This window comes from Felis catus, chromosome C1, assembly GCF_018350175.1.
Source record: "Felis catus isolate Fca126 chromosome C1, F.catus_Fca126_mat1.0, whole genome shotgun sequence".
In the NCBI taxonomy this organism is placed as follows: domain Eukaryota; kingdom Metazoa; phylum Chordata; class Mammalia; order Carnivora; family Felidae; genus Felis; species Felis catus.
In genome coordinates, this window is record NC_058375.1 from 45782866 (window position 1) to 45810498 (window position 27633).

General features: G+C 46.3%; 1 protein-coding gene across 3 annotated transcripts in view; it reads right to left on the minus strand.

Annotated features, from left to right (window-relative positions):
• PLPP3 (phospholipid phosphatase 3) overlaps positions 1-26718 on the minus strand; it is an 89697-nt gene extending 62979 nt beyond the window's left edge. Inside the window, exon 1 of one of the 3 annotated variants that reach the window (XM_023258742.2) lies at positions 26044-26718. In XM_023258742.2, the coding sequence (XP_023114510.1) occupies positions 26044-26182 (139 nt within the window). In that variant the 5' untranslated portion in view covers positions 26183-26718. Of the gene's footprint in view, positions 1-12982; positions 14473-26043 lie in introns of those variants that run through there. The other 2 variants (XM_023258741.2, XM_019837081.3) reach the window with 2 other exon arrangements.
• Between the last annotated feature and the right edge of the window lie 915 nt (positions 26719-27633).

The following is a 27633-nucleotide window of genomic DNA, read 5'->3' on the forward strand; positions in this document are numbered from 1 at the left end:
AACGTTGAAAAAAAAAAAATTAAAAAAAAAAAAAAGAAAATCTGTGAGGCGACCACTCAAGTCTCACTTCAGGGAAGGTCAAATTTAAAAGCCTGTCGGTTGGGAGAGGGCCACACGTATGTGAACGCGGTGGCGGGTGCTTATGAAGAAAGGCAGTCTCCTAGACTTCCAATCTTCGCGCTCTGGTCCACTCAAGTTTAAGCTCCTTTGTACTGGAATCGTACTCCTTTAACTCAGCTCCATCAACATTCTCTGATCACCTGCTATCCGCTAGGGAAGAGGCCACCCTCTTCCCTAGCGGATAGCAGGTGATCAGAAAATGTTGCACAGATAAGCGGGTGAATCAGTGAATTCATGAACGCAGTCACTTTGGGTGGCGAGAGGAAAACCTTTGGTCTCAGGTCAGACATCCTTGCTAGAGTGGTCATGTCTGTGTGTACCTTCACGGATCATTTCCGTCTCCTGCTAAAAGACATGCGAGTGTTAAGTCCACACTAGACAGGCTGTGCAGATTAAGCGGACAGAGGAAAGATAACAGCTTCTGAAACCGACTTTCGAGGGTTTTGGAATAAACTCTCACTGTATGGGGAAAGTTTATACTTCCTCCATCGATCCCATAGTCCCTCTCCTCCTCGGCAAGTCCCGGGGCGCTGTTCCAATCCCACACTGCTCTGTGCTGAAGCCAAAGCCCCGTTTCCTGCCTCAAAAGGCCCTTTGTTTGGGCTCTCTTTCCAAATCAGCGTATCCTGAGCTTGAACCCTCTTGCTTTTGAGAACTCCGATGCCTTGGCAGCAGAAGCATTGGCCAGCAGGTCTGTAGTCCTAACAGCTTTCAAAAACCTCAATGTGAGGGCATGTCTATAGCTAAGAAACTCTGTTTCATGGGAGGGGGGGAGACGGAGTATTATTTTAAGAGTTGCAAAAACAACTTCAAATTGACTCTTTAGTCTTTAATTGCTACCAGAAGACTGAGAACTTCTTGTTCCCTTGTATTTAATTAAGATGATAGTTTTAATCAACTTTAAATGATATTGGTTAATATGCTCAGCTTAATCTCTTGGGCAAGTTTTGCCTCAGAACACTGGAATGCATTAAAGACAAAACCCCAGCGTGCACACTCTCTCCCAACTGGAAAACACCTTCCTTTAGCAAGAGCAGCTGGCAAGGTAGCTATCTGTGCAGCTGCCATAGGAGTCTCTGGAAGGGCTCCAAAGCTACTTTTCAAAGATCAGATAAACTACGTCTAATCCACACTTTGTATACTACACACGCTATAAATCCAGGTAGCACTCTTTGACACACTTACTGGTTCTGAAGTTTGCCAATTATCTCCGACAGATAACGGTTTCCAAACAAAAAATTTCTAGGGGGGCAGGGCAGAGGTAGAGGTCAGTGTGGAATAGGCTGCTGTCTGCCAAGGCATCTTCCAATCCTGGGACAACCTCTGAGATAGGGATGACTGCCCCCATTTTACAGATGAGGAAACTGAGTTTCAGAGAGGTTACAATCCTTTCCTTGGGTTGTAAGCTAGCAAATAGTGGAACCACGATTTGAGCCCAGAACTGTCCCAAGACACATCCTTTTTCCATTGCGCCACACTGTTTTTTTATAAAGTGTTAACACTTTGGGCAAGCGCTGGACTGGGGGAACTTGTTAGGTCAATCTCTTCATCTCTCTTCTTACGTTGAAATCCTGGGACAGGACTCAGCCATCCAATACGATCAAGACTCCAAAGTAACTAAGCATTGTGTTAGGTGCAGTCTTTAATATTTTATGACCTCAGCAGATCTTAAAGACCATCTAGGGGTGCCTGGGTGGCTCAGTCGGTTAAGTGCCCGACTGTTGATTTCAGCTCAGGTCACGATATCAGTTTTGTGAGTTCAAGCCCTGTCAATCAGTGGGGTTCAGCGCTGTCAATGTGGAGCCTGCTTGAGGTTCTCCCTCTTACTCTGCCCCTCCCCTGCTCTCACTCTCTCTGCCTCTCTCGAAATATATAAATAAATAAACTTGAAGGGAAAAAAAAAAAAGGCCACCTAATTCAACTGCCCCATTATTTAAGTGAGGAGTATTAGACCAACAGAGTTCAGGGCTCTGTTTAAGGCTGTTAACTAGTGCCACAGCTGGGACGACTTCAGATGAGGTGGACGTAGTGAGGGAGTGGGATGAGCAGAAACCAGCCATCAGAATGGATACGCTTTCCCACATGCAGACAGGAAGGGGAGGGTGCTTTGAAGAGGGAAGACGTGATCAAAGGCCAGAAGGCAGCCATCTGTGGCCATCTGTGGGGCATGTCTAGGAAACAATGACAGCAATATGGCTGAACGTGGATGTCAAGGAGAATACCTGTGTATTCACAATAAGCCTGGTAGGAACTAGAAACTGTTAACAGTAGATGCCTCTGGGGATTAGAATGTTGAGGGATGATGGGTGAGGGGGTTATTTATTCCCTTTTAACATTATCATATTTGGGGAATTTTTTTTTTTTTTTTTTTTTTTTTTTTTTTTTTTTTTTTTTTTTTTTTTTACTCTAAGAATATTCCGCTGTGCTCTGGTATGCTGTGTTAAGGTTTAAAAGGCTTTGTAGATTACTGACACATGGGGTCAGTATCTGATCTGCAAAACGACCAAATCCATAGCGCGCAGGGATGCTTTAAAATAAAGTACTTACTGGATTTAAACTTGAACCTGCACAAGGTAAGCGTTTTATTTCCTCTGGGTTTTACCCATTTTCCAAGACGGTTAACTTTTCTGAGCCTAGTTTTCCCACCCATAAAATAGGGGTGGGCAGGGGAAACCCTTGGTGCTTGTGCCCAATGCCTTCTGCATTCTAAGACTTTTCTAAAGGATGGTCATCAGTACAGGTCAGGGCTGAGAAAGAAGAACCTCTCTGCTGGTGTAATGCCTTATTTGACAGCGGTGCCTAACAGCCTTCTCCCAATTTGCCGTCCAAACAACTGTGATATTACTACCCTCGGTCTCCCCAGACCAATTCTGCTACCCCCGTACAATGTCCGTGTTGAACTTCTAGATTCGCATCTGCCCAGTGTCCGCTCCAGAAGACTCATGGGCAGGGTCCACATCCAATTCATCATTAGATCCCAACACCTAGCACTTTACCTGGTACATTAAAGATGCTCAAGGAGGGGCGCCTGGGTGGCTTGGTCGGTTAGGCGTCCGACTTCGGTTCAGGTCATGATCTCACGGTCCGTGAGTTCGAGCCCCGCATCGGGCTTTGTGCTGACAGCTCAGAGCCTGGAGCCTGTTTCAGATTCTGTGTCTCCCTCTCTCTGCCCCTCCCCCATTCATGCTCTGTCTCTCTCTGTCTCAAAATAAATAAACGTTAAAAAAAAAAAAAAGATGCTCAAGGAATATCTGTTGAAATGACACATCATGACCATTTATTCTAGGGCTTTTAATGATAAAGCTGATTAATATTAATAATGCTAATAATTAATGACACAGTACCAAACATAGTTCATGCTGGATTAAAATTATAGCAAGACAGATTGCATATTAACAGTCTTTGAGGCAACAGTCATAGAGAAGGAAAGTTACCTGGCCAAGGTGATCCAGTAAAATTAGAAGGTTAGAACAGAAACCCAGATTTAGATTTCTTTTTCCCAGTTTGGATGTCTTTCCTCCACAGAAGGCCTCGTCTCTCTCTCCATGTAGAATCCTACCTTCAGACAGGACCAGATGAGAAAAATCTCTCATTCTAAAAATAGCCCTGGGGGGCGCCTGGGTGGCGCAGTCGGTTAAGCGTCCGACTTCAGCCAGGTCACGATCTCGCGGTCCGTGAGTTCGAGCCCCGCGTCAGGCTCAGGGCTGATGGCTCAGAGCCTGGAGCCTGTTTCCGATTCTGTGTCTCCCTCTCTCTCTGCCCCTCCCCCGCTCATGCTCTGTCTCTCTCTGTCCCAAAAATAAATAAGCGTTGAAAAAAAAATTAAAAAAAAATAAAATAAAATAAAAATAGCCCTGGCTTTTGGGGCACTTGGGTGGCTCAGCTGGTTAAGCGTCCGACTTTTGATTTTGGCTCAGGTAATGATCTCAGGGTTGTGAGATCGAGCCCTGCATTGGGCTCTGTGATGACAGCGTGGAGCCAGCTTGGGATTCTCTCTCTCTCTCTCTCTCTCTCTCTCTCTCTCTCTCTCTCTCTGCCCCTCCCCTGCTTACTTGCTCATGCTCTCTAAAAAATAAAAAATATTTTTTAAAAAAGTAAAGAAATAGTTTAAAAATAGCCCTAGCTTTTAAGGTAAGTTAAACACTTTTTTTTAAAACAGAAGCTGTCGTGGTTAGTACAAATTCAGTCTGTTGACCACAAAACACTGTATGAATGTGAAACTGAACTCAAAATATCTAGCGGCATTTAATTTTGTTACATACTCTCAATTTTCTCAAGTTCATTAGTACTTTATGATGGGCTGTTACAAGTCTAGGAAGCAAAGGGGTTTTTTTTTGGGGTTTTTTTCCCATTTCATCACACTGGCAGGAAGTATGTAGTAAGCATATAGTGTTTAGCATTATAATTATACTTAATAATAATGTAGCTATTTATAGAAAGAAGAGATAGTGTGCCAGCGGCTACCTTAGGATTGTGCAAAATGTTACTTTTCTTTTTTGCTTCTTGTCTCTACTTTCTAACATAACTTTTTGCTGACATTTTCTTTAATACAATTTCTTGAGCACCTATTATATGCCAGGAAGTCATAATCTATTAAGATGGAACTATACAAAAGTGAAAATAAACCAAACGCTCTACCTGAGAAAGATCAACACAAAGTGCTATGAGGGCCCGAAGAAGGTCTAATTCTGCCCAGAGGAAATAGAGTAAGGCTTCACAGATATTGCACTTGAACTGAATATGGGGAGGTACGTAGCCTACAGTGAACAAAGAGAAAGCATGACAGTGGGGAAGCCAGTGAGCAGTCATAGAAGGGAGATGCCCGGGGCCAAGGGCATGGAGAAGGGGAGGAGAGGGGGAATGGGAAGCAAGGGAATGAGGAACACAAACAGTTGGCTGGGGCCTCACTCCGAAGGGTCTCAAATACGTTTAAAAGTTTATTTTGTAGGGGCACCTGGGTGGCTCAGTCGGTTAAGCGTCCAACTCTTGATTCTGGCTCAGATCACAATCTCACGGCTTCATGGGTTTGGGCCCTGCATCGGGCTCCGCGCTGGTGTTGGGAGAGTTGGGATTCTCCCTCTCTCCCTCTCTCTGCCCCTCCCCTACTCATACTGTCTCCCTCTCAAAACAAGTTTTAAAAACCTAAAAAAAAATAAAACAAAAGGTCACTCTGCTGTCAAAGAGGTCGTAAAAGTCCTGGTCTGAAGAGAAAGGCCTATGCAATCTGAATTGCTGTTTTAGGACACTCCTTTATTCTTTTTTTCTTTTGTAATTTTTTTTTTATTTATTTTTGAGACAGAGAGAGACAGAGCACGAGCAGGGGAGGGGCAGAGAGAGGGAGACACAGAATCCGAAGCAGGCTCCAGGCTCTGAGCTGTCTGCACAGAGCCCAACATGAGGTTCGAACTCACGAACTGTGACATCATGACCTGAGCCAAAGTCGGAAGCTCAACCGACTGAGCCACCCAGGCGCCCCAAGAAATACTCCTTTATTCTTTTTTTTTTTTTTAATTTTTTTTTCAACATTTATTTATTTTTGGGACAGAGAGAGACAGAGCATGAACGGGGGAGGGGCAGAGAGAGAGAGGGAGACCCAGAATCTGAAACAGGCTCCAGGCTCTGAGCCATCAGCCCAGAGCCTGACGTGGGGCTCGAACTCACGGACCGCGAGATCGTGACCTGGCTGAAGTCGGACGCTCAACCGACTGCGCCACCCAGGTGCCGCTACTCCTTTATTCTTAATGCATATGGAGGGGAGACACTATCACCTTAGAAAGAAAACCTCTGAAGAAATGTTTTCAGCCACAAGTATGTGATAGCATGCATCTAAAATGAGATAGAAACAGGGAGAATGGAGAAGAGAGCAAACTCAGAAGATAATATATATACATACATATATATGTATATATACATACACAAATATATACATATACATATATATACATATACGTGTATATACATATACATATATATATATGAATACACACACACATATATATCCATTGCATAATACATACATGATTTTACAGCCTAAGGCATTTCCTGTATATCTGTGACACCATACCCTGTGGTCTCAATAGCTCTAACAGGTCAGCAGAAAATGAATTGTCACCCCCACCGTATCATTTCTAAAGTAGTACTGATTTGCCAGGGGACCCCCAACCAATGCAGCAAAGCAGGGAAGACAGCCCAGGATCAGCAAGGAGCTGCTTCCTAGACTCCACATTTTAAGTTTTTCATTTAATTATCCACCCAAGACACCTGGCTGTGTTTTCGAGGTCAAATGATTGTGTACCTATCTTCTCATCTTCTCACCTGCCCCTTAAGGGCAGGATCCACCTCTCCAGATTCTTTGTGTCTCTCTCAGCCTTTGTATGTATCTCAATAAACACTGAAGGATAGATAAGATAGACCGGGAGTCCCAGGAATGTTCTCATCTGTAGTTTTCCGACAACAGAGAATGGTCAATAGCCAAGAATGCACTTTCTCACTGGGTTTTTTTTTTTTTGTGGGCATTTCCCATTCATCACTGGTCCACAGGGGAGGAACAGCCCTTGCTATGACTCCTATGATCCCAAGTGCCTCTTGCCAGCTGTTTTGCTGCTCTGCATGCTAAGTGTGAAGGATCTGTACAAAATGGGTCTGCTCTAAGTCCTATTTAACTTTTCCATGGGTCTGTGTTTGTCAAAGCTTCATGCCAACTCTGTCAGAAAAAGAAACGCCACAAAACTTCTTTTAGGAAAAGGAGAAAAAGACCTACTTTATACACTTTGCTCTCATGCTAATCATACCACCATTCAAAACCAGATGAATAGGAAACCTACAATAGCCTGGGAAATACACAGAGCCTGTAACCAGAGTGTAGGCTACTTCCCTCAAAAGGTTGCATTTCCCCGGGGTCTTTTTAACTCTTTTGGGCAAGACTGATAAGCAGCAACGACAGAATCTGAAGTCCCCGATCTCTACACAGAAAAGTCCATCCATTTCTGTATGAAATTGGCAAACTATTCTCCTGCCAGGCCCCTGCCCTTCCTTAATGCTCTACGGAGCTGGAGCTAAGAATCTCCTGCGTATTTCAATAAAAACAGATGCGTGGCATGAGTGACCAGCTCAAAACAGATCCCAGAAAAGCACTTCCCCTGGAATCTTAGTAAACGATCTTTGCTAGTGATTAACTAGTTGAATTATTAATACGTTGTGTCACTACTCACCAGAAAAAGTTGAGACAGGCATTGCTAACTAAGTTCAGAGAAAACTAAAATCTCCAACCTGCTCCTTCACAGAGTTATTGTGAAATTCAAGTCAGTTAATAATGCCTGTAAAGCCCCTTGCATTACAGCCTGCCAGATAAGTCTCCAGCAAAATGCATGCCCTTCCCCCTTCCAGCCTGAAGGTTTTGAGTCTAATCTCGACCCTCCAGGAATCTGCAAAGCAACAGGCAAAACTAAAAGGCTCTAAATCCCAAATCACACTTGAACACTTTAGAAGGCCTGATCATTTCATTCTAAAACTTTCTGGCTTGCTTGCTTTCTTCATAAGCTTATTATTGAAAATAGAAGCCAGTGCAATTTCCAATGCTAGTCTTCACTCTTGGAGGAAAGAGCGAAGGTGTTGATTGCTTCTTATCCCCAGGCACTCAACCATTTTCCTATCGCAGGATCCCCAGCAAGCCACTCAACCTCTCCCCAAAGGGCAACTGCTTCGTCTTTAAAAATCAGTTATGGCAGTATCCTCCCCTTCGGCATTACACAATTTGATGAGATACACATCATGCGTGACTATACCAGAAGGGCTCAAAAAATGTTCGTTTCCTAGTCTTTTTCCAATTGACATTTGGAGAAAAATGTTCTGAATGTGGGGGTATTTGTGTTTTGTTTTGTTAGCTTTCAGGGTTTAGGTAGCCAGAGATCTATCTAGAAATTAATTGGGGCAAAACAAAATATTTACATTCAAATTCTCAGATGCATTTGATGGAACTGTTCAGTGAAAGAGATTATTAATTAATAATAACTGGATTTCACCACCAAGATGAGCGGGACTGCAGACACCAAATTTAAGGCAAAATGTTGATTAAAGGTTTTTCAATCATCAGTGGCCCTAGGGAAATTGAACCAAAGGAAAAAAAAATCAAGATGGCTTATTTTCCCATGGGATTGAAAGGCCAGTAGTTTGAATGTTTTGACCCAAGAAGCATATTTTAATTTTCCACCCAGCCCCTGGAAATCATGCATTCACCCAATGCCTATGATACAGATCTTCCAAAGCAATCGTTTACCAGGTAATGAGTGGAGACCATCCCTCCTGCCTACTTATTGGAGTCACTCTCTCCAAAGAGATTTAAGTGAGAAGCCCATCAAACAAAAGACTCGGCTAAGTTGGTAACACCCTTGGCAATATTTTAAAAATCCTAGCCTGCTGAAAGTAGGTACAGCTGTTCGAAAGACAACACTCTATATTTCATCAAAATGTCCATCAAGGCCAAGATGACAGCCAAGACCAATGCAATGATGAGAACTAATACATCAGGTCATTCTTCCCCAGAAACCAATGGAGGCCAAATTGACCAAATCAGCTACTGTGGGCACGTGTCTAATGAAATCCACCGTGTGGCTGACAAGCATGTCTGCAACTTCCTGTTGGTGGTCACCAACTCCACAAAAATGTGGGTCATCTGTGGGGAAGAGGCTATTGGGAGAAGTTCTATTCACCGCATCTAATGAAGGTACTGCACCCACAGCCACTAACCAGAAAAGCGCCAATTTCTCCATGGGACCCAAAGGTTACATCACACCACAAGCACAGCACATCAAGCCCATGGAACGAAAAGGTCACTAACACAACAACCCATTACTGTTGCCTGATGCCGGTGACAAAGGCTTGGTTCCAGCCCCTCTTCCATTTGGGCCGCCTTCCCATGACCTGGTGGTTTCCTCTGCTCTAGATTCACAGAGCGGCTTCTCCATCCAGGAATGCTCAACCTTTTCACCACCAAAGATACCTGCCACTTCCTTCTTGACCCTCTGTGACCTCTGGAAGATGTCCTTATTTACCAAGTAAACTGTATTTTACATCATTTCTCCGCTTTTGCAAAACAAAGCATCGACAGTGCCAATCCCATCTCCGAATGAGCAGAGATAACCAGCAGGACCAGAGTGAGTGGACAAGTGTCCTTACACATTCAAGTCACAGCACAGAACACCAATGCTTTGACTCCTCTAGGCAGAGGCTGATGGTCTGAGTTAGTCCAGTCTAATTGACTGTGGGTAAATGAATGGGCAGTACATGTTAGCTATTTTTGAAGTACAGAAAATAGCATAAGATGCCCCATAATTGCCCTAGTGGAGCTTTACAGGCCCAGAGAACCCAGGGTGAGAATCACAAATATAACTCATGTTGGACAATTCATCGTGTGTCACCAATGTGAAGGCCAGCACGGACTAGTACGGACAAAGGGGGCTTCAGAAGCACCCGGAGAACAAAAGCAGTAAAGCCTGGTCTTATGGGACAGACTGCTTAGCTCTGACCCCAACACTGACACTCACTTGCCCCATAACCTTTAAGAAGTTATTTTTTAACCTCTCTGAACCTCGGTCCTATAAAATGGAGATATCGGTAATAAGGACTCCACAGGCTCATTGGGAGGATTAAATAAGAGAATGAGGGCACACTGCTTAACCCAGTGAGAGGGACAGAGCTAGTACTTGATAAATGTCAGCAATTAACATTACTTTGGCAGGCCTGAGTCCCAGGCCAACCCCAACACACATGAGCTGTGTGAACTTGGCCAAATCATTTCCCCTCTCCGCGTTGTAAAACCAAGTCATTGACACCTACCTTATTCTGTTATTGTAGAGATCAAGCGAGACAGCAACTAATGTTCCTATTAATAAAGGTGAGTGTTGGGGCGCCTGGGTGGCTCAGTCTTAAGTATGCGACTTTTGGTTTCGGCTCAGGTCATGATCTCATGGTTTGGGAGTTGGAGCCCCACATCAGGTTCCATACTGACAGCGTGGAACCTGCTTGGGATTCTCTCTCCCTCTCTCTCTCTCTCTCTCTCTGCCCCTCCCCCCTCGCTCTGTCTCTCTCTCTCTCTCTCTCAAAGGTAAATAAACTTTAAAAAATAAACAAAGGTGAGTCTCTTCCTCACCCTTTTGTAATATCTGTGGCTTTTCATGCCCTTACCGTTTCATTTGTAGAACAACTTACAGCATGATACTTAAACTAATTCCTAAAGATTTGTGCTCGGGTCTTACGCTCTTTACCATCTCCGGCACCCAGCCCAAGTCCAAAAGACAGGCGGTAATTCTCATTTCTGACATGATCATTATGTACCCAGCCACACAACTGGGGGCAGGGGGGAGAGTGAAGGAACAACCTTAGCAGACACGACAGCTCTATTCCATAGCCTTAAAAATACTGTAAGACAGATCTCAGGAATACTCAGGTCTTAATATTAACATTTGCACTTCTAACTGTTTTCAAGAGGCTCTGAAGATCCAAGTCTTGTTTTCATGTTGCCGAGGCAGGAATCTGCCTGTAACATCCCGGTTTGTGGAAATAGGTTACTCAGCGGGTGAGCGGTCTAGCTGACCACCCGGCATCTTTTTCCTCGGTCCGCTTTATTGTTCTCTGCCCACTCATCTTAAACCCAGGGACAGTAGTAAACTGATTAGAAACTTTGCTTCTTTGTGGAAAATGGCCCTGAGAACAAAGGGACACTATAGTGGTTTCATGAATATGTTAATTCCAAAGGTCTTTGGTAAAACTTTTGTGTTTTCTCCTTACATATTTTAATTAATCTGAAGAAATTTTCCTTAATTTTTTTAATGTTTTTTTTTTAATTTATTTTTGAGGGAGAGAGAGAGAGAGAGAAACAGAATGCGAGAGGGGTAGGGGCAGAGAGAGACGGAGACACAGAATCCGAAGCAGGCTCCAGGCTCCGAGCTGTCAGCACAGAGCCCGACGCGGGGCTCGAACCCGTAAAGTGTGAGATCACGACCTGAGCTGAAGTCGGATGCTTAACCCACTGAGCCACCCAGGCGGCCCCGATCTTAAGATATTTCTAAAATGGTACAGCCGCTGTGGAAAAGAGTTTGGCAGTTTCCTCAAGAAGTTAAACACGGAGTTACCATGGGGTCCAGCAATTCCACTCCTAGGTATACATGCCCAAGAGAATTGAAAACATAGCCACACACAAAGTCTGTACAACGAATGTTCAGAGCAGCATTATTCGTAATAGCCAGGAAGTGCAAATAACCCAGAGGTCTTACTGACTGATAAATGCGGTATGGCCATACAATGGAATATTATTTGGCAATAAAAGTAAATGAAGTATTGATACATGCTGAACAAACACGCTGTTCATATGTGATACAATATGGATGAACCCTAAAAATATTATCTTGAGTGAAAGAGGCCATTCACAAAGACCACATAGACGACTCCACTTACATGAAACGCCCAGAAGAGGTGAATGCGTATAGACACAAAGAGTTGATAAGTGCTCGCCGTGGGATGGCGGGACCAGGAGGGTAAATGGAGAGTGACCGCTGACAGGTACGGGTTTCTTTTTACAGGATGAAAATGTTCTAAAAATTGAATGTGGTGACAGTTGCCCAAGTCCGCAGGATATACAGAAAGCCAGTGAACTGTACATTTTAAATGGGTGAATTATACAGTACCTGAATTACACCTCAACAACGCCGTTTTAAAGACAGCATTACAATCCAAGAAAAATTGTTTCTCTAAACCAGGAGGATATCCAACGGCCTGTTTATTTTCAGGGGCATTTGAGAAACTAAAAGTTCCGGGAGGCAGGGGTGCAGAGATAACTCACAAGTTCACTTGTCTAGTAAGGTTATGAACATGAAGCGTTTTAGTAGTCCTACAAGATGGGTTTCATTGAGTCTTATATAAGCACTGCCTTGAAAGTGTGGAGGGAGGGAATAGTAGCACCACTGTTCGGAGGTTCCCACCAAGGAGATCAGGAACTAGCTGTCTGTCTATCTAGCTTTCTTCCTTTCTTTCTTTCTATCTACCTACCTATCTGTCGGTCTATCTATCTATCTATTTATCTATCTAATTTTTCTCCCTCCCTCCCTTTCTTTCTATTTATTTATTTTGAGAGTGTGTGCCACTGGGGGAGGGGCAGAGAGAGAGAATCCCAAGCAAGCTCTGTGCTATCCGCACAGAGCCCAGAGCACACAGCCCATCAGCGGGCTCGATCTCACAAACTGTGAGAGCGTGACCTGAGCCGAGATGAAAAGTCAGATGCTTAACCAACTGAGCCACCCAGGCGCCCCTCTCTGTCATCTTTCTTACCTTCTCTTCTCTGCCTCCCTAATAACTGGTCCTCACTCTCCAATTTCCCTCTCCTCAGACCCAGTGATCTCCAACACAAATCAGAGTAGATGAATCCTCTCTTAAAAATGGTTCATGAATATGTTAATTCCAAACGTTGTCTATAAAACCTTTAATTTTTTTCCTGACATATTTCAACTAATGTTATGCTATTTCTAAAACATGCTGCAGCCGCCATGGAAAAACAATTTGGCAGTTCCCCAAAAAAGTTAAACATGGAGTTACCATATGACCCAGCAATTCCACGCCTAGGTATATATGGTGTTTGGTTTCTATATGACATTTTCCATAATAAAAAGGAAAACGAAAACAAAAATAAAATTTCATTTGCTCGGCTGGTCCTCCAAAATAAAGTTCAAGTTCCTCGGCTGCCTGCCTTTCACAGCCCCCCCTTTATAATCTGGCTCCAAGCTATCTCTCTAGCCTCATCCACAACATTCTCCCTCCCACACACAATACAAACACACAATGCTGTGCTTACACCCCAGCCTCGCATACGCACCCTTCCCGGATGTATGTTCCTGTTTCCACGGCTCAGCACCTGCTGGTCCCTTTGCTGGATCGCCGTCTCCTCTTTCCGGGCATGTAAGCCAGGATTTCTCTTGCATGACCCAGCTCCAGTCGCTCAGGCAAACTTCCCCACTCTTCACTTTTCTGCTAGAGCCCCTCCTCTATCACTCCACATCAGCGACACTCAGTGTGCACAAGTATGCAAGTCTGTTTCTCACTTCCCAGCCTGAGGAATTCTTAAAGGTCAAGACACCCCGAGGGACCCAGCATATAGTAGGTGTTCAAGGAACATCCGTGGAAGACAAGACCCCTACTCGAAAGACAGGTACCAACCTAGACTTAATTAAACAGGCTCTCTAGAAATTATACCGACTGATACCACAAACTAATTTGGGGGCCAGATATAAAGAAACCATCAATGAGAACGGCTTCCTTCGTGTCAATATAATTATGTGCATTATGTGCTTTGGGGGTACATAAACAGGAACCAAAGCATACTGCTTATTATGACAAGGCGCTTATACTGATTTGCATTTCTCTGCAAAACTCTCGAGGCATATAATTTTGTTAATTTGTGACAAACCTCAAAAACACACTTACCACCAATATTCTGATTGCAACATATACTTTCAAGGAACACAGAGATCAACAAGTTCCTTTCAAAAGTTTCCAACTGGATCTCATGTGTGTTGTTTGGTTTGCTTTTAAATTGGGGGGGACTTTAATGCACATTCTAATTTATAAATCTGGATCTAAAGGAAGGAGAGTTCCACAAGGATGTTGGAGAACCTGACCCAGCTTTCTTTTGAATGTCGGCACCAGTAATTAGTGCATGAATGACCCTGAGGAAATTATTTAATCTGAGAGCCTCTGTTTCCTCCTCAGTCACATGAGAATATTTTCTACCTCAAGAAGCTTTTAAAAAGCAAAAACTTCGCAAACTTGGTTTTCTTTTTCTTCCCTCCTGATACAGCGTTTGAAAAAGTGGGCGCCTGTTCAAATTCCAATCAGTCAGCAGTGATCTTTGGTAGTGAGCACTTTCCAGAACAAGTGCTGGTTTGAAGAAAAATGGTATCGAAAAGCTGCCTTGTCCTTCAAATTTGCCTCATGTGTCTCTGGCCTCACTCAACTACTACCTGCTGATTTAGATTACAAGTTAACCCGTTTGCCTTGTTCTTCCTTTGACACCAGCAAGGGAAAAAAGAGAAGTTCTGGAGAACTGGACCTCACGAACGACGCTGATTTCAAACTCACAGCCACACAACACAGGAAAAATGGCATAAAAGGCAAGACACTGGTTGGAGGCCCTGCTCCTCCATGATGGCCAGGCGATCACCACCCAGTTCAGGCCTCAGGCTCCTCTTATCAGATCAAGGGCCCAGATGAGGACACAGTGACAAGGATGACAGCAGCCGCCACCACCTGCTGAGCGTCCCGCACCAGGCACTATGCCTGGCAGAGTCTCACAACCCTACAACACACGTATCATCCCACCGACAAAGGAGAAAACGGAGGCCTCGCACACATGCAGTGACTTTCCTTTTTTTTTATAATTTTTTTTTTTAACATTTATTCATTTTTGAGAGACAGAGAGAGACAGAGCATGAGCCGGCAGGGGGCAGAGAGAGGGAGAGGCAGAATCTGAAACAGGCTCCAGGCTCTGAGCTGTCAGCACAGAGCCCGACGCAGGGCTCAAGCTCACGGACTGTGAGATCGTGACCTGAGCCGAAGTCGGACACTCAACCGACTGAGCCACCCAGGTGCCCCTCAGTGACTTTCCTGAGAGTACAAAGCCAGTACTAGCAGGCAAGCTCTCATCTGTCTGACTCTAAAGTCTGTGCCTCCCTCTCCGACCTCCCGACCAAGAGCCCCGTGTTTCTGGCTGAAATTAAAAAAAAAAAAAAAAAGACCTTGATATTGTTGATCATCATGCCTCCAAGCCCCTTCCAAATTCTAAAGATTCCATGAATCTAAGGCAGTGGAGAACTGTTCCTACAGAAAGGCTCATTCAACACACTCTGAGCTGTTTTGCCATTAATTATGTACAGCTAGCTCTTCACCGCCCAACATGATCCTTCAGGTTTCTATTTATGTCCGAGGCACCTGGGTGGCTCAGTCGGTTAAGCGTCCAACTTCGGCTCAGGTCATGATCTCGCAGTTCGTGAGTTCGAGCCCCGCGTCGGGCTCTGCTGACAGCTCAGAGCCTGGAGCCTGCTTTGGATTGTATGTCTCCCTCTCTCTGTTCCTCCCCCACTTTCTCTCTCTCTCTCTCTCTCTCAAAAATAAACATAAAAATTAAAAAAAAAAAAGACTCCTACGTATGTCCTATATTGGGTCCCGTAGAACATACAGTACATATCCGGACTCAATAAAACTGAAATGAATGAAATAGAATGAACTAGAAAAAAGCAAGTCTTCGCTGCATTAATCGCATTGAAAAGTGGGCAGCGAGACAGATGGGAGCGGACAAGAGCTCTGGAAAACTGCATGACTAATGACCGCTGGGCACCCGTGTTTCCTCATCTGAGCTGCAGTTTCCTCATCTAGGAAAGGAATCTGGTACCGACCCCACACGGTCGGCCTGCATAATCAATCTGATAATGAGCACGGCTGGTCCCCCACTTCCTCAAGAAATACAGAGTGCCCTGGACGACAGGTATTTTGAAAACTGTCAATCATGGCTGTTCTTTTGAGTCAGATTTTTTCCCTGGGCTGGCAGAAGACACGGAGGAAGAGGGGACCCTGAGACATACCATTTGTCCAAACTCCCTCCCACCTTTCCTAAGGTGTGTTTGTCTTTCTCTCCAGATGATGCGGCCGTGTCCCTTGCAAAGGGGAAGAAAGCAGCCATCAGACATTACTGAGGTTCCTGTATTGTGACTTTCCCACAGGGGATCAGAAAACCTGCCCCCGCTTTTCTTCCGCTAATGGGAAACATTTGTGTTCCCTCTGCCTGGCTTTTTCTTAGGATTCTCTTCCCACTTTTTCCCCCTAGCATATTTTTCAGGCAATTCTGCTGCCAAAAAATGCAAGGATTTCATAGCACCACTGGGGAGTAAGAACACTAGGAAAGAAAGGGAAATACTACTATTACCAGGAGTAATAATAGCAACACAATACCTAGTAGTGATAGAGTGCTTTTCAACTTCCCAAAGTGCTTTCAGATTCATGACCTCATCCGAGTTTCACCGGACAAGGGGGTCACTAGGTTTCTTGCTTTTTTTTTCCAGACGAGGAAAGTGAAGCCTGGAAAGGTTAAACAATTTTCGCCCAAGTCACACGCAGATCTGAGTGAATCCAAAGCTGGTATTGTTTCTACAATACTTTGCCAGGCTAACTTTGATCCATTGAAGGCTCTATTCAAGAACCTCATTTATTCATTTCGCTTGTCACTCATACACAAACTTCAAGATCTCAAAAGAAAATATTTACAAAGTGAACACCTCATGTTTCCAAAGTGGTCACCGGGCTGGCAACTTCCACTGAGCAGAACTCAGTTTAGAACCCGGAAAATAAATAAAAAATCCCGGCCTCTCGGCAATCAGAAGACATCACGCCTAGTCCCTGCGCTAAAAATCACAGACCTTCAGGGGCGCCTGGGTGGCGCAGTCGGTTAAGCGTCCGACTTCAGCCAGGTCACGATCTAGCGGTCCGTGAGTTCGAGCCCCGCGTCGGGCTCTGGGCTGATGGCTCAGAGCCTGGAGCCTGTTTCCGATTCTGTGTCTCCCTCTCTCTCTGCCCCTCCCCCGTTCATGCTCTGTCTCTCTCTGTCCCAAAAATAAATAAACGTTGAAAAAAAAAATTAAAAAAAAAAAAAAGAACAGAAAGAGGGGAGCAGGGACCCTGGCCCCATTCCCAGTCAGCACAGGTGCCCTTTGTGTCTGTTTTTGCTACTAGGCTTCTGTGCTGGCTTTTCTTTGGGAAGGAAAAAAACCTCTGGAGGTAGGGGTCGGGTGGAGAAAAGGTTTGAAAACCACTGATCTGTTTTGATCTCTATTTTATAGGCCCAGAAAAGGAAAGTGAGTTGCCTGAAGTCACACAGAGAATCTTAAGTAAAAGAGGAACTCCTTATGGCCAGAGCCTCTTTTTACCAGCCTCTTGGCCGCTATCCAGAATCACTGATGCCTTGGGCTAGGAGTCAGATACTTAGGGGCGGGGGACAGGCGTGGGCAAACTATGTCCCACAGATCTGGCTCACTGCCTGCTTTTGTATGGCCTGGAGTTAAGAAAGGTTTTTGTGCTTTTTTTTAATAGTTGAAGAAAATCAAAGGAAGAGTAATATTTCATGATACATCAAAAGTGTACAAAATTCGAGGGGCGCCTGGGTGGCGCAGTCGGTTAAGGGTCCGACTTCAGCCAGGTCACGATCTCGCGGTCCGTGAGTTCGAGCCCCGCGTCGGGCTCTGGGCTGATGGCTCGGAGCCTGGAGCCTGTTTCCGATTCTGTGTCTCCCTCTCTCTCTGCCCCTCCCCCGTTCATGCTCTGTCTCTCTCTGTCCCAAAAATAAATAAAAACGTTGAAAAAAAAAATTAAAAAAAAAAAAAGAGTTGGCATTACCCTTCACCGAATATCAACGAATTCTTGCGTGACGTAGTCTTGCGTTTTAAAATATAAACAAAGGGGGCACCTGGGTGGCGCAGTCGGTTAAGCGTCCGACTTCAGCCAGGTCACGATCTCGCGGTCCGGGAGTTCGAGCCCCGCGTCAGGCTCTGGGCTGATGGCTCGGAGCCTGGAGCCTGTTTCTGATTCTGTGTCTCCCTCTCTCTCTGCCCCTCCCCCGTTCATGCTCTGTCTCTCTCTGTCCCAAAAATAAATAAACATTGGAAAAAAAAAAATTTTTTAAAAATAAAAAAAAAATCACAGACCTTCAGGCCCGCACGCAGAGGTAGTTTTTCCTTTTGAAAGAATTATTTTATTTTATTTTTTAAATTTTTTTTAAACGTTTTTATTTATTTTTGAGACAGAGAGAGACAGAGCATGAACGGGGGAGGGTCAGAGAGAGAGGGAGACACAGAATCTGAAACAGGCTCCAGGCTCTGAGCTGTCAGCACAGAGCCTGACGTGGGGCTCCAACTCACGGACCGTGAGATCATGACCTGAGCCGAAGTCCGACAATCAACCGACCAAGCCACCCAGGCGCCCCTCCTTTTGAAAGAATTGTAACAAGCTTCATGATCTTTGCTGAAAGACAGGTGTGCTGGCCACCAACGAAAAAACTACAGACGACCTAACAACGTGAAAACTGGCAGAACCATTGGTCCAGGGACAAAAGGCCCAGCGCATAACCACTTGCCCTTAAGACACAGCTGTTGAACAACATAGTTAATATCTGACTGGCTTGATGAGAATCACCAGAAGCTTTTATAAAAAACAGGACCCCAGGTCCTGGCCCAAAGCCTGCCGAATCTGAATCTCCTGAGAAGGAGCCTGAGAATCTCCATTTCACATCAGATGGGTTTCCTTACTACGTGAGTTTGTGACACACTGATATAGTAGGCATCCCCCAAATAAGTCATTACCCCTCATATAATGTGCGCTGGTTGAATTGACACACTGGGTAGGGTGTCTCCATAAATATAACTGCCCACACAGGGAAGAGGTCCTCGACTACAATCTCATTAGCATCATGCTGTGACCAACTGGGCTTGCCAGCCCAAACAACTGCACAGGAAGGGGAAAGAAAAAATCCAAAATTGACAGGAAATCAAAGGGGCTAAAAGTGGAAAAGGCCACCAACTCTGGCTTTAACAGCCTCCCACAAAGACAGCTAAACCCCCCTGGTGTCTTGGGAAGAAAGAGCTAAGGGAAAACAAAAACAGCACAAAAAGACCCTGGCCGTTCGGACAATTAGGGAAACCGAGGTTTTCAACCGTTCTGGAAAAGTCATCATGGCTTACCTATGAAATGGAGGTTCCCTTCTTTTTTTTTTTTAACGTTTATTTATTTTTGAGACATAGAGAGACGGAGCGTGAATGGGGGAGGGGCAGAGAGCGAGGGAGACAGAGAATCGGAAGCAGGCTCCAGGCTCTGAGCCATCAGCCCAGAGCCCCGAGGCGGGGCTCGAACTCACGGACCGCGAGATCGTGACCTGAGCCGAAGCCGGACGCTTCACCGACTGAGCCACCCAGGCGCCCCTGGAGGTTCCCTTCTTTATTTCAACCCACGCAGGATGCCTGGCTGGACAGTTCACCAGTGGATTAATGAAAACCTGTTTCTACATTCTGTGGTTCACATGGTAGATTAAGCTATCAAAACGTACTGAGTGATTAAAAACACATAGCGACCATAATAAAAGAGCAATAAAGAAAGGGAAAAGTCACCTGTTGTGATGGTATGCTTGTGACTACAGCTGACTCTTGAACAACACAGATTTGAACTGCATGGGTCCACTTACAGAGATTTTTTTTTAAATTTTTTTAACATTTTATTTTATTTTTGAGACAGAGAGAGACAGACCATGAACGGGGGAGGGTCAAAGAGAGAGGAAGACACAGAATCCGAAACAGGCTCCAGGCTCTGAGCAGTCAGCACAGAGCCCGACGCGGGGCTCGAACTCACAGACAGTGAGATCGTGACCTGAGGCGAAGTCGGACGCTCAACCGAGCCACCCAGGCGCCCCCAGAGATTTTTTTTAATACGGTACAGTACTACAAATGTATCTTTTCTTTCTTAAGATTTTCCTAATAACATTTCCTTTTCTCTAGCTCACTTCATCGTAAGAACCCAGTATATAATACCTATAACGTACAAAATACGTGGTAATTGATGTTCATGTTTACCGGTAAGGCTTCCGGTCAACAGAAGGCCCTTAAAGTTTTGGGGAAGTCAAAAGTCATACGCATTGCTCAAGGGTCAGCTGTACTATACATTTCAGGAGGCAGGTTAAGGGACACATCTGGCCAAGGAAAAATCTAGCTAGTTTCTCAGCATATTGGGTTGCTTACTTTTCCTTCCAGAAAGAAAACCAATATTACCTTATGGTCAGCATTCATTCTTTGGTAAAAAAGATGACACTTCAGTTGATGGTAAATGGTCCAACAGAAGGAACAACTGGGTTTCTACACCGCAGTATCTACCAGCACAGAATCATAAAACTGTTAGTGCTGCAAGAGATCTGAGAAGATGATCTAGTCCCTTCCTTTTGTTGTGATAATGAAGAAACCCAGGCCCAGGGAAGTCAAGTGACTTTCTCCACAGTTACATAGTGACCTAGTGGCAGTCTGAGGCCAGAACCCCTATTTCTAGGCTCATCACTGTTGTGACTCACTGAGATAATGGACAATGAAGAGTTAAGCAGAGTGCACCCATGAGGGTAGATATTCCACAAATGTGTCACTCCTCTCTACTAGAAATCCGTCACAGAATGTTGCAAGGCAGCTTTACACATTAGAGATAATCCCGCCCAACAAGTCATTTTACTACTGGGGAAAAAAAAAAAAAAAAACCCTGAGATCCACAGAAAACCAACTTGTCCACAACTACACAACTGGATGGTAGCTTTGGCCACCCTGGAACTGGAAGCTTTCTGGCTCCAAGTCTCCTGCTCTCTTCACTACACCACACTGCCTCTCTTCCACAGTTAAAAGTGGGTAGTTTAATAATAACACAAGAGGGGCGCCTGGGTGGCGCAGTCGGCTGAGCGTTCGACTTCAGCCAGGTCACGATCTCGCGGTCCGGGAGTTCGAGCCCCGCGTCAGGCTCTGGGCTGATGGCTCGGAGCCTGGAGCCTGTTTCCGATTCTGTGTCTCCCTCTCTCTCTGCCCCTCCCCCGTTCATGCTCTGTCTCTCTCTGTCCCAAAATAAATAAAAAACGTTGAAAAAAAAATTTTTTTTTAAAATAATAATAACACAAGATAGGGTTATGTAGCCCATATATGGAACCAGTTCTAGCATTTTACCTCCACTGTTTAAGTGAAAATCAAGAAACATCCAAGAACATTCTGGAATCACTAAATTACCCAGCATAGTTGCTGAGTGTCCAGATTCTAGATTTTTACCTGTTTGAGCTTCTTTCTCTTTGCTTCGTGATACTACACCCATCGACTGCATTTCCTGGCGGGGAAGGGCACAGGAGTCCAGCCTTCCAGGCTAAATCTGACCAAGCACCTGCTTCTTCAAACACCTCCCACCCCCTACCCTAAGTTCAACTTACCTACCTTCGGGTATCAAAAGCCAAATGAGGACAGTTGGGTTTTTTGTTTGGTTGTTTTTTTTGTTTTGGTTTTTTTTTTGAACAAACAACTTTCTCTAAAGAGAGCTCAGCGTATGCTGTTGTTGAGCAGTTGGCTCAAGAATTCTGCTCAGTTTTAGGGTCCACCTTCTCAGCTACAGTTTAGCGTCCCGATGAATGGGAATCATCTGTCTTCAACTTACTGGGCAAACGTGACATTCTCCTATTTGAAGTGAAGCTTTCTGGTCTTCACCATACTATTCTTACTGAGTATTTCATGGTCTCATCTACTTATTATTCTGAGATACAATGTATGAAGACAACCACAAAACCTTCATCCAGGGCTCAGGTATAAATCCCTTGCATTTGCCCAAGTCTTAAGAGAGGACAAAAAACTTTCACATCCAGTATTTCTTCTGATCCTTGCAGCAACATAACGAAGTGGCCAGGCTGACCACTGTTTTGCAGATTAGCTAACTGCGCTCGAAGGATGAAGGGCCTTGAACAAAGCCCACGCATAAAAAGCTGGACCTGTCTCAAACTGCCTAGACCTCAAAGTGCATGCGTTGGAAGGAGGCACTCAGTAAATACCTGGGATGAGGGACAGGAAAGAGGGAAAGCAGGGGCATAGAAGCTCCGCATGGATTTACCAAATCTCTGCCTTTTGCTACAGCCACGGACTGCTGGTGGTCCTTCTTTGGAACTGCAGTCGCACAGAGTAAAAAGGTGCCCTCAAAAATCTGTGAACTACTTAGACTCACAACCAGCCCCAAATCAAAACAATGCTATGGGGCCACAAAACCGTATCACTAATTAGAAGAGTTCAATCACGTTTATCCATTTGCTTTGGTGCAAATGGGTAACTGGGGAATGTAGAGAGGGAGGACTTTGTGCGAACGGTTTCAGAATTTTCTGGTAAGAATCCGAGTTTGAGGGGCGCCTGGATGGCTCAGTCAGTTAAGCATCTGACTCTTCATTTCAGCTCAGGTCATGATGGATCTCAAAGTCCACTGAGACCGAGCCCCACGCAGGGCTCTGCATTAAGTGTGGAGTCTCCTTGGGATTCTCTCTCTCTCTCTCTCTCTCTGTCTCTCTCTCTCTCTTTCCTCTCTGTCTCTCCCCCGCTCACACACACTCTCTCTCAAAGTAAATAAATAAACATTTTTTTTAAAAACCTGAGCTTGAGGGGCGCCTGGGTGGCTCAGTCGGTGAAGCGTCCGACTTCGGCTCAGGTCATGATCTCGCGGTCCGTGGGTTCGAGCCCCGCGTCGGGCTCTGTGCTGACAGCTCAGAGCCTGGAGCCTGCTTCGGATTCTGTGTCTCCCTCTCTCTCTGACCCTCCCCCGTGCATGCTCTCTCTCTGTCTCAAAAATAAAAATAAACGTTAAAAAAAAATTAAAAAAATAAAAACCTGAGCTTGAAAAGGAGACTGACTCCGGTCCTGCTCACTGAGAATTCGTCCTCAACCCATATTGACTTCGGTGTGAACCTCAGTCCTTCCCTTCTCTGACACGCTGGTTTTCTCACCTAGGAAATGGAGGTGATCTCTCGACAACGGTTACAGCAAAGAGGAGACACATTTATATTAAGAAGAGGTGAGCAGGGCTTAGAAGGACAGTGGATGCTCCTCCCTTCTTGCCTGGGAAGGTCCTCGGCCACTCTCATGTCCCCTGCTACACCAGAACCCATGCACAAAACACAGGAGGCGGTACATGTTACGTAATTGAAAGGAAAACAAAACCAATTTCGGAAAGACTACCACACAAAGATTCTTAACTGTGTTTACAAAAGCAATTAGTTGGCAAAGACAGCTGTTCAAGGGGAGGTAAACTCCCTTCGGTGTCCTCGGACACCAGATTTTTCTGGCCTTCAAGCCAAGAGTGGACTTTTGTTTTGTTTTGTTTTTTTTCACCAAGAATTTAGCGTTCCAAAAAAAAAAAATTAAAAAAAAAAAAAAATTAAAAGGGGCGCCTGGGTGGCGCAGTCGGTTAAGCGTCCGACTTCAGCCAGGTCATGATCTCGCGGTCCGGGAGTTCGAGCCCCGCGTCGGGCTCTGGGCTGATGGCTCAGAGCCTGGAGCCTGTTTCCGATTCTGTGTCTCCCTCTCTCTCTGCCCCTCCCCCGTTCATGCTCTGTCTCTCTCTGTCCCAAAAATAAATAAACGTTGAAAAAAAAAAAATTAAAAAAAAAAAAAAAAGAATTTAGCGTTCCAAGAAGGTATGAGAAACGAGTTCAACCACTAGCATATTTCCACTCACATAACACTTATGTAGCACATCAGCTTTTATTTTTTCCAGATACAAGGAGATGAAGCTTGCTATGTATTCCTGTGAGAGAATAAACAGAAAACTATGCTTCTCTTTTTAATATATTAGTGCCCTGTAATCCAGACCATATGATCAATAAACTATATAAAAATTAAATCATACTGACAGTCTGAGGCAAAAAGTGAACCAAGTAGAAACAATGTTTTAGGACCGTTGTGTAGGGGATATTAAAATCACATGCTGGTTATTAACTTTCTTTTGGAAGTCAAAGAGTTCTCCTGCATAGGTTTCTCAAGTGCTTACCTTATGGCTTTTCCTATTAATTAAAGGCGTTAGGCATTAAGTTGGTGATGATGTATTTTGGTCTATGCATAGGAGAGACGCTGATTATAAGTCACTTTGAAAAGGACTTTGTTGACATAGTTTTAATGGCACGGCATATACCCTTAAAATAGATAGCCACCTGCCTCATAATAAAATGCAGGGTCCGGCTATCACCTTTTTGAGGTAAACAAAATCGTTTATTCAACCAGACCTGCAGTGAGTCAACATAATAGCAAAGTAGAGAATATTAGCTTCCGGGGGGGGGGGGGGGGGGGGGACACAGGGAGAGTTGGGGCAGATGACCTAAAATGCACAATCATACACATCACTCGCACCTTCCACGCACAAGAGTGTCCCTGGCTAAACCATAGCCGATAGTTGGGTCTTCTTGCAAATTCCTTCACACTTCTTTTCCCTTTACTGGGAATGCATCGTCTCTTGGGGACGGCCTTCTGAAATCAGCAGAGTGGAAGGGGGGAGGAGAACAATGAAACTGTTCAAAGGCTGTCAGGCATGTTCTACCTTTGTTTTCCTAATCACAAAGTGGGAGGCAGGAGGGTACGAGGCACAGACCGTCTGGGAAGAGTTTACCTTACCGCCAACAACACGCACCAGTAAACACTGGGAAGCCCCAGACAAGTTTACAGCAAACAGCTTCAATGTGTTTAGTGTTTTCCTTGTACTCCCCCAGGACCAGGGAGGGCCTTTTAAAAATTCAATAGCTTGGCAGCAGACTTGAAATACTAATCTTCCCACTGTGCAGGATAATAAGCCGGCGGCCCTCAGGAAGGTAGGCCCCCCAGTGACAATTCCTTCACACAGCATCTTAACGTTCAGTTTCTAGCAAGAGGTGCCAAGGGGATTTGTGCCTCTCTTCCCTTCCACAGAGCACAGTTTTATGGACCGCTGTCTCTCTGGGCCCAAAGGGGACCATTCTTATGTTTTCATAGCCCTCAGGGTCCCATCTTTCTTTGACTCCCAAACTTACTACGGACAGTCAAGCCAAGGACAGACGGACGTCAGTAAGGACCTCGCTGCAGAAAGAGTCAGCAAACACAAAGAGAAGTGTACCTCCAGCCCACTAAGTCTCTGGTTTGCACAATGTGCACGGACAAATCCATTTCAAAGGGGACTTAAGTCTCCGTGCAGGAGTTCTATTTTAAGGGAACTGAACTGGGAACACAGATGTTTCTTCAGTTAGCAGAGTTGGCAGAACAGCTCCTGGACCAAATCCGAGTTCTTAATGCAGGAAGGGGCCTTAGGAGAGCATCTAATTCAACCCACTCACTCCACTGACGAGGAAACTGAGGCCAATGAGGCAGTGGGGTGGCACACCCAGCAAGTGGCAGTGTTCTGATGACAAGTCCTGCGCGCTTTCCATTACGCCATGAAGCGCTTTAAAAAAAAAAAAAAAAAAAAAAATTCTACTCTGACTTCAACCTTGGAACTCCTGTAGATTCATGTCAATAGCTTTCTCCTGCCTCCTACCAAGTTCATAAATCCTCCTCGCTCCCCGCTCCATTCTTTAACGCCCACCGCTCTTCCGGCGGGGGCATCCAACTAGTGGGGAAAACAGCAAAGGACCACCGCCTCAACTTTCTGGGACTGCCGTTAACCGCGGTGCCACAACATGAACTCGCTCCTGGCTTGCCTGCCCCGTGCCTCGGTCTTCCTAATCGGTGAAACGGGGTTCCTCACCCATCCCGCACCGAGTCAGGGCGAGGGCTGGTTGAAGCCAGGGCCGCGACACCGCCCACCCCTGGCACACAGTAGGCGCCCAACAAGTTGCAGCGGAACGGGCGCCCGCATCAAGGCCCCGGGGCGCACCTTCCTGCCCCCCCGGGGGGCGCGCGGGGAAAGGCCAGCCCGAGAGCCGCCGGGCCGCGGCGGCGCGAGCGGAAGGGTTGGGTGTTTACACACATTCGGCGAGGAGGCAGCGCGGCTGCAGGCAGGGGCCCGGCGCCCCCGGAGATCCATTTTACTAGGACGCGGGGCCACAGGCTCGGCGCGGGCTCCGGGTCACGGTTCCGCCCACGGCCCTGAGTAAGGAGGCCGACCCCGCACCTTCCGCGGGACCCTGCCTGCGCCCCCAGCCGGAGACGGCTTGTAAGGGGCCGCGGGCTCCGGTGGCCCGGGGAGCCTGAGCGCGCCCCCACGCCCGCTTCCAGGCCGGGAAGCCGGCGGCCCGGGGAAGGGCGGGCGCCGGGGCTCGGGCGGCGCGAGGGCTCCGGGACAGGGCTGGGGTGGGGTGGGGGTGGGGGGCCAGGGCTGACGGCGCGGGGCCGAGCTCACCCATGAAGAGGCAGAAGAGGTCGAGGCAGATGAGCAGCGCCCGCTTGCTGCCGCCCTTCCTCGGGTTGTTGTTGAGCGCCGGGCTGCCGCCGTTCTTGCTCTCCGGGGCGATCGCCTTGTCGTACTTGTAGTTTTGCATGGCGCTGGCTACGGCGCGAGCCTCCGGCCCCGCGAAGACGCCCGGCGGCGGCGGCGGCGGCGGCGGCCACACACCCGCGCGCCCGGCCCGCCTCCCGGCCGCGGCTGCTCGGGGACGCGGAGGGTCGGCCCCCGCTGGCGGCGCGGCGGCGACGGTGCAGCCCGCCGCGCGCTTCCCGCTGCAGCCCGGGCTGTGTTCGGCTCCCCGCTGCTCCTCCGCGCTCCTCTCTCAGCCCCCAGCCGTGCGAGAGTCCGGGGGGACGAGAGCCAGATGCCGAGCAGAAACTTCTGCAGAGAGCTGTGCTGCCCGGGGCGCGCGGGGCTGGCGCGTGTCCGGCTGCGCGAGCGGGCGAGTGGGCAGCGCGGGCGCTCGGCCACCTTCCTCGGCTGCTGCTTCCTTAATGAATGGGAGCTGCTCCGAGCCCGGCCGGAGCGCCTGCCCCGACTCCCAACTTCTCCTCCCTCCTCTTCCTCCGCCTCCTCCTGCTGCCGTAGCGGCTGCTGTTGTGGTCGCCTGTGTTTGTTTCTGCACTTTATTGCACGAGGTCCTTTTAAAAAGAGAAGGCGGGGGCGGGGGGGGGGGGGGGTCCTTACTTGGCTCCGAAGAGATCCCGAAAGCACAGCCCCTTCCTTAAACTGCCTAAGACGTAGGATAATTAAGGCCACATTTTCCCCCACCCCCTTCAAAAAAAAAAAAAAAAATCCTAAAAGGAAAAGTTAACTCTCAAACCAGAGAATCCGGGAGCCCCTAGCGTTCAGAAACACCAAGTTGTCACAAAAGGAAAACGATATAAATAAAAAAACATTGTCTTGCTGGCCCTTGGGTCGGCCAAAAGTTGAGGCTGTATGCATTCGTTTCTCCTCCCTTACAGATTCGGGGCTTTCAAGGATTTATTTCGGTTTGAATCGTATTAATCGTGAAAATGCTCAGGGAAAAACGCCCGGCACTGGATTCTGAGCTAGATTCTGAAGATAGGAACTTGAGACTTTGGAGCCAGAGCCTGTAGATTTGAATCGCGACTGTGGCTCTGTGCCTCAGTTTCCCCATATGTAAATGCATATGTTAACTGTTTCTCCCAAATACAGTAACTGTAAAGATTGAATTAGTTAATCCACGTAAGCATCTAAAACGGTGCCCGGTACAAAGAAATGCTACGTAAGAGTTAGCCATGACCTTTATTTCAGCTTCTGGGGATGAAGGCGTCCCAAGCCATCAAGCCACTCTGCAATATCTGTAATATTATTTTACATTATTTTATATGAGTTCATCTTTCTTCCAGGTAGAATACTATATCAACATTTACGGGGCAAGAGTCTTCCCCTGTATCTTCTATAGCGCTTGGCAGAGAACTGGGCACACAGTGGACGACAAATGGACACTTTTTCCAGCTGTCTTTTTTGTGCATCAAGAAAGAGTTGTAGCTTGCTGATACATTTACACTGACTTGTGGG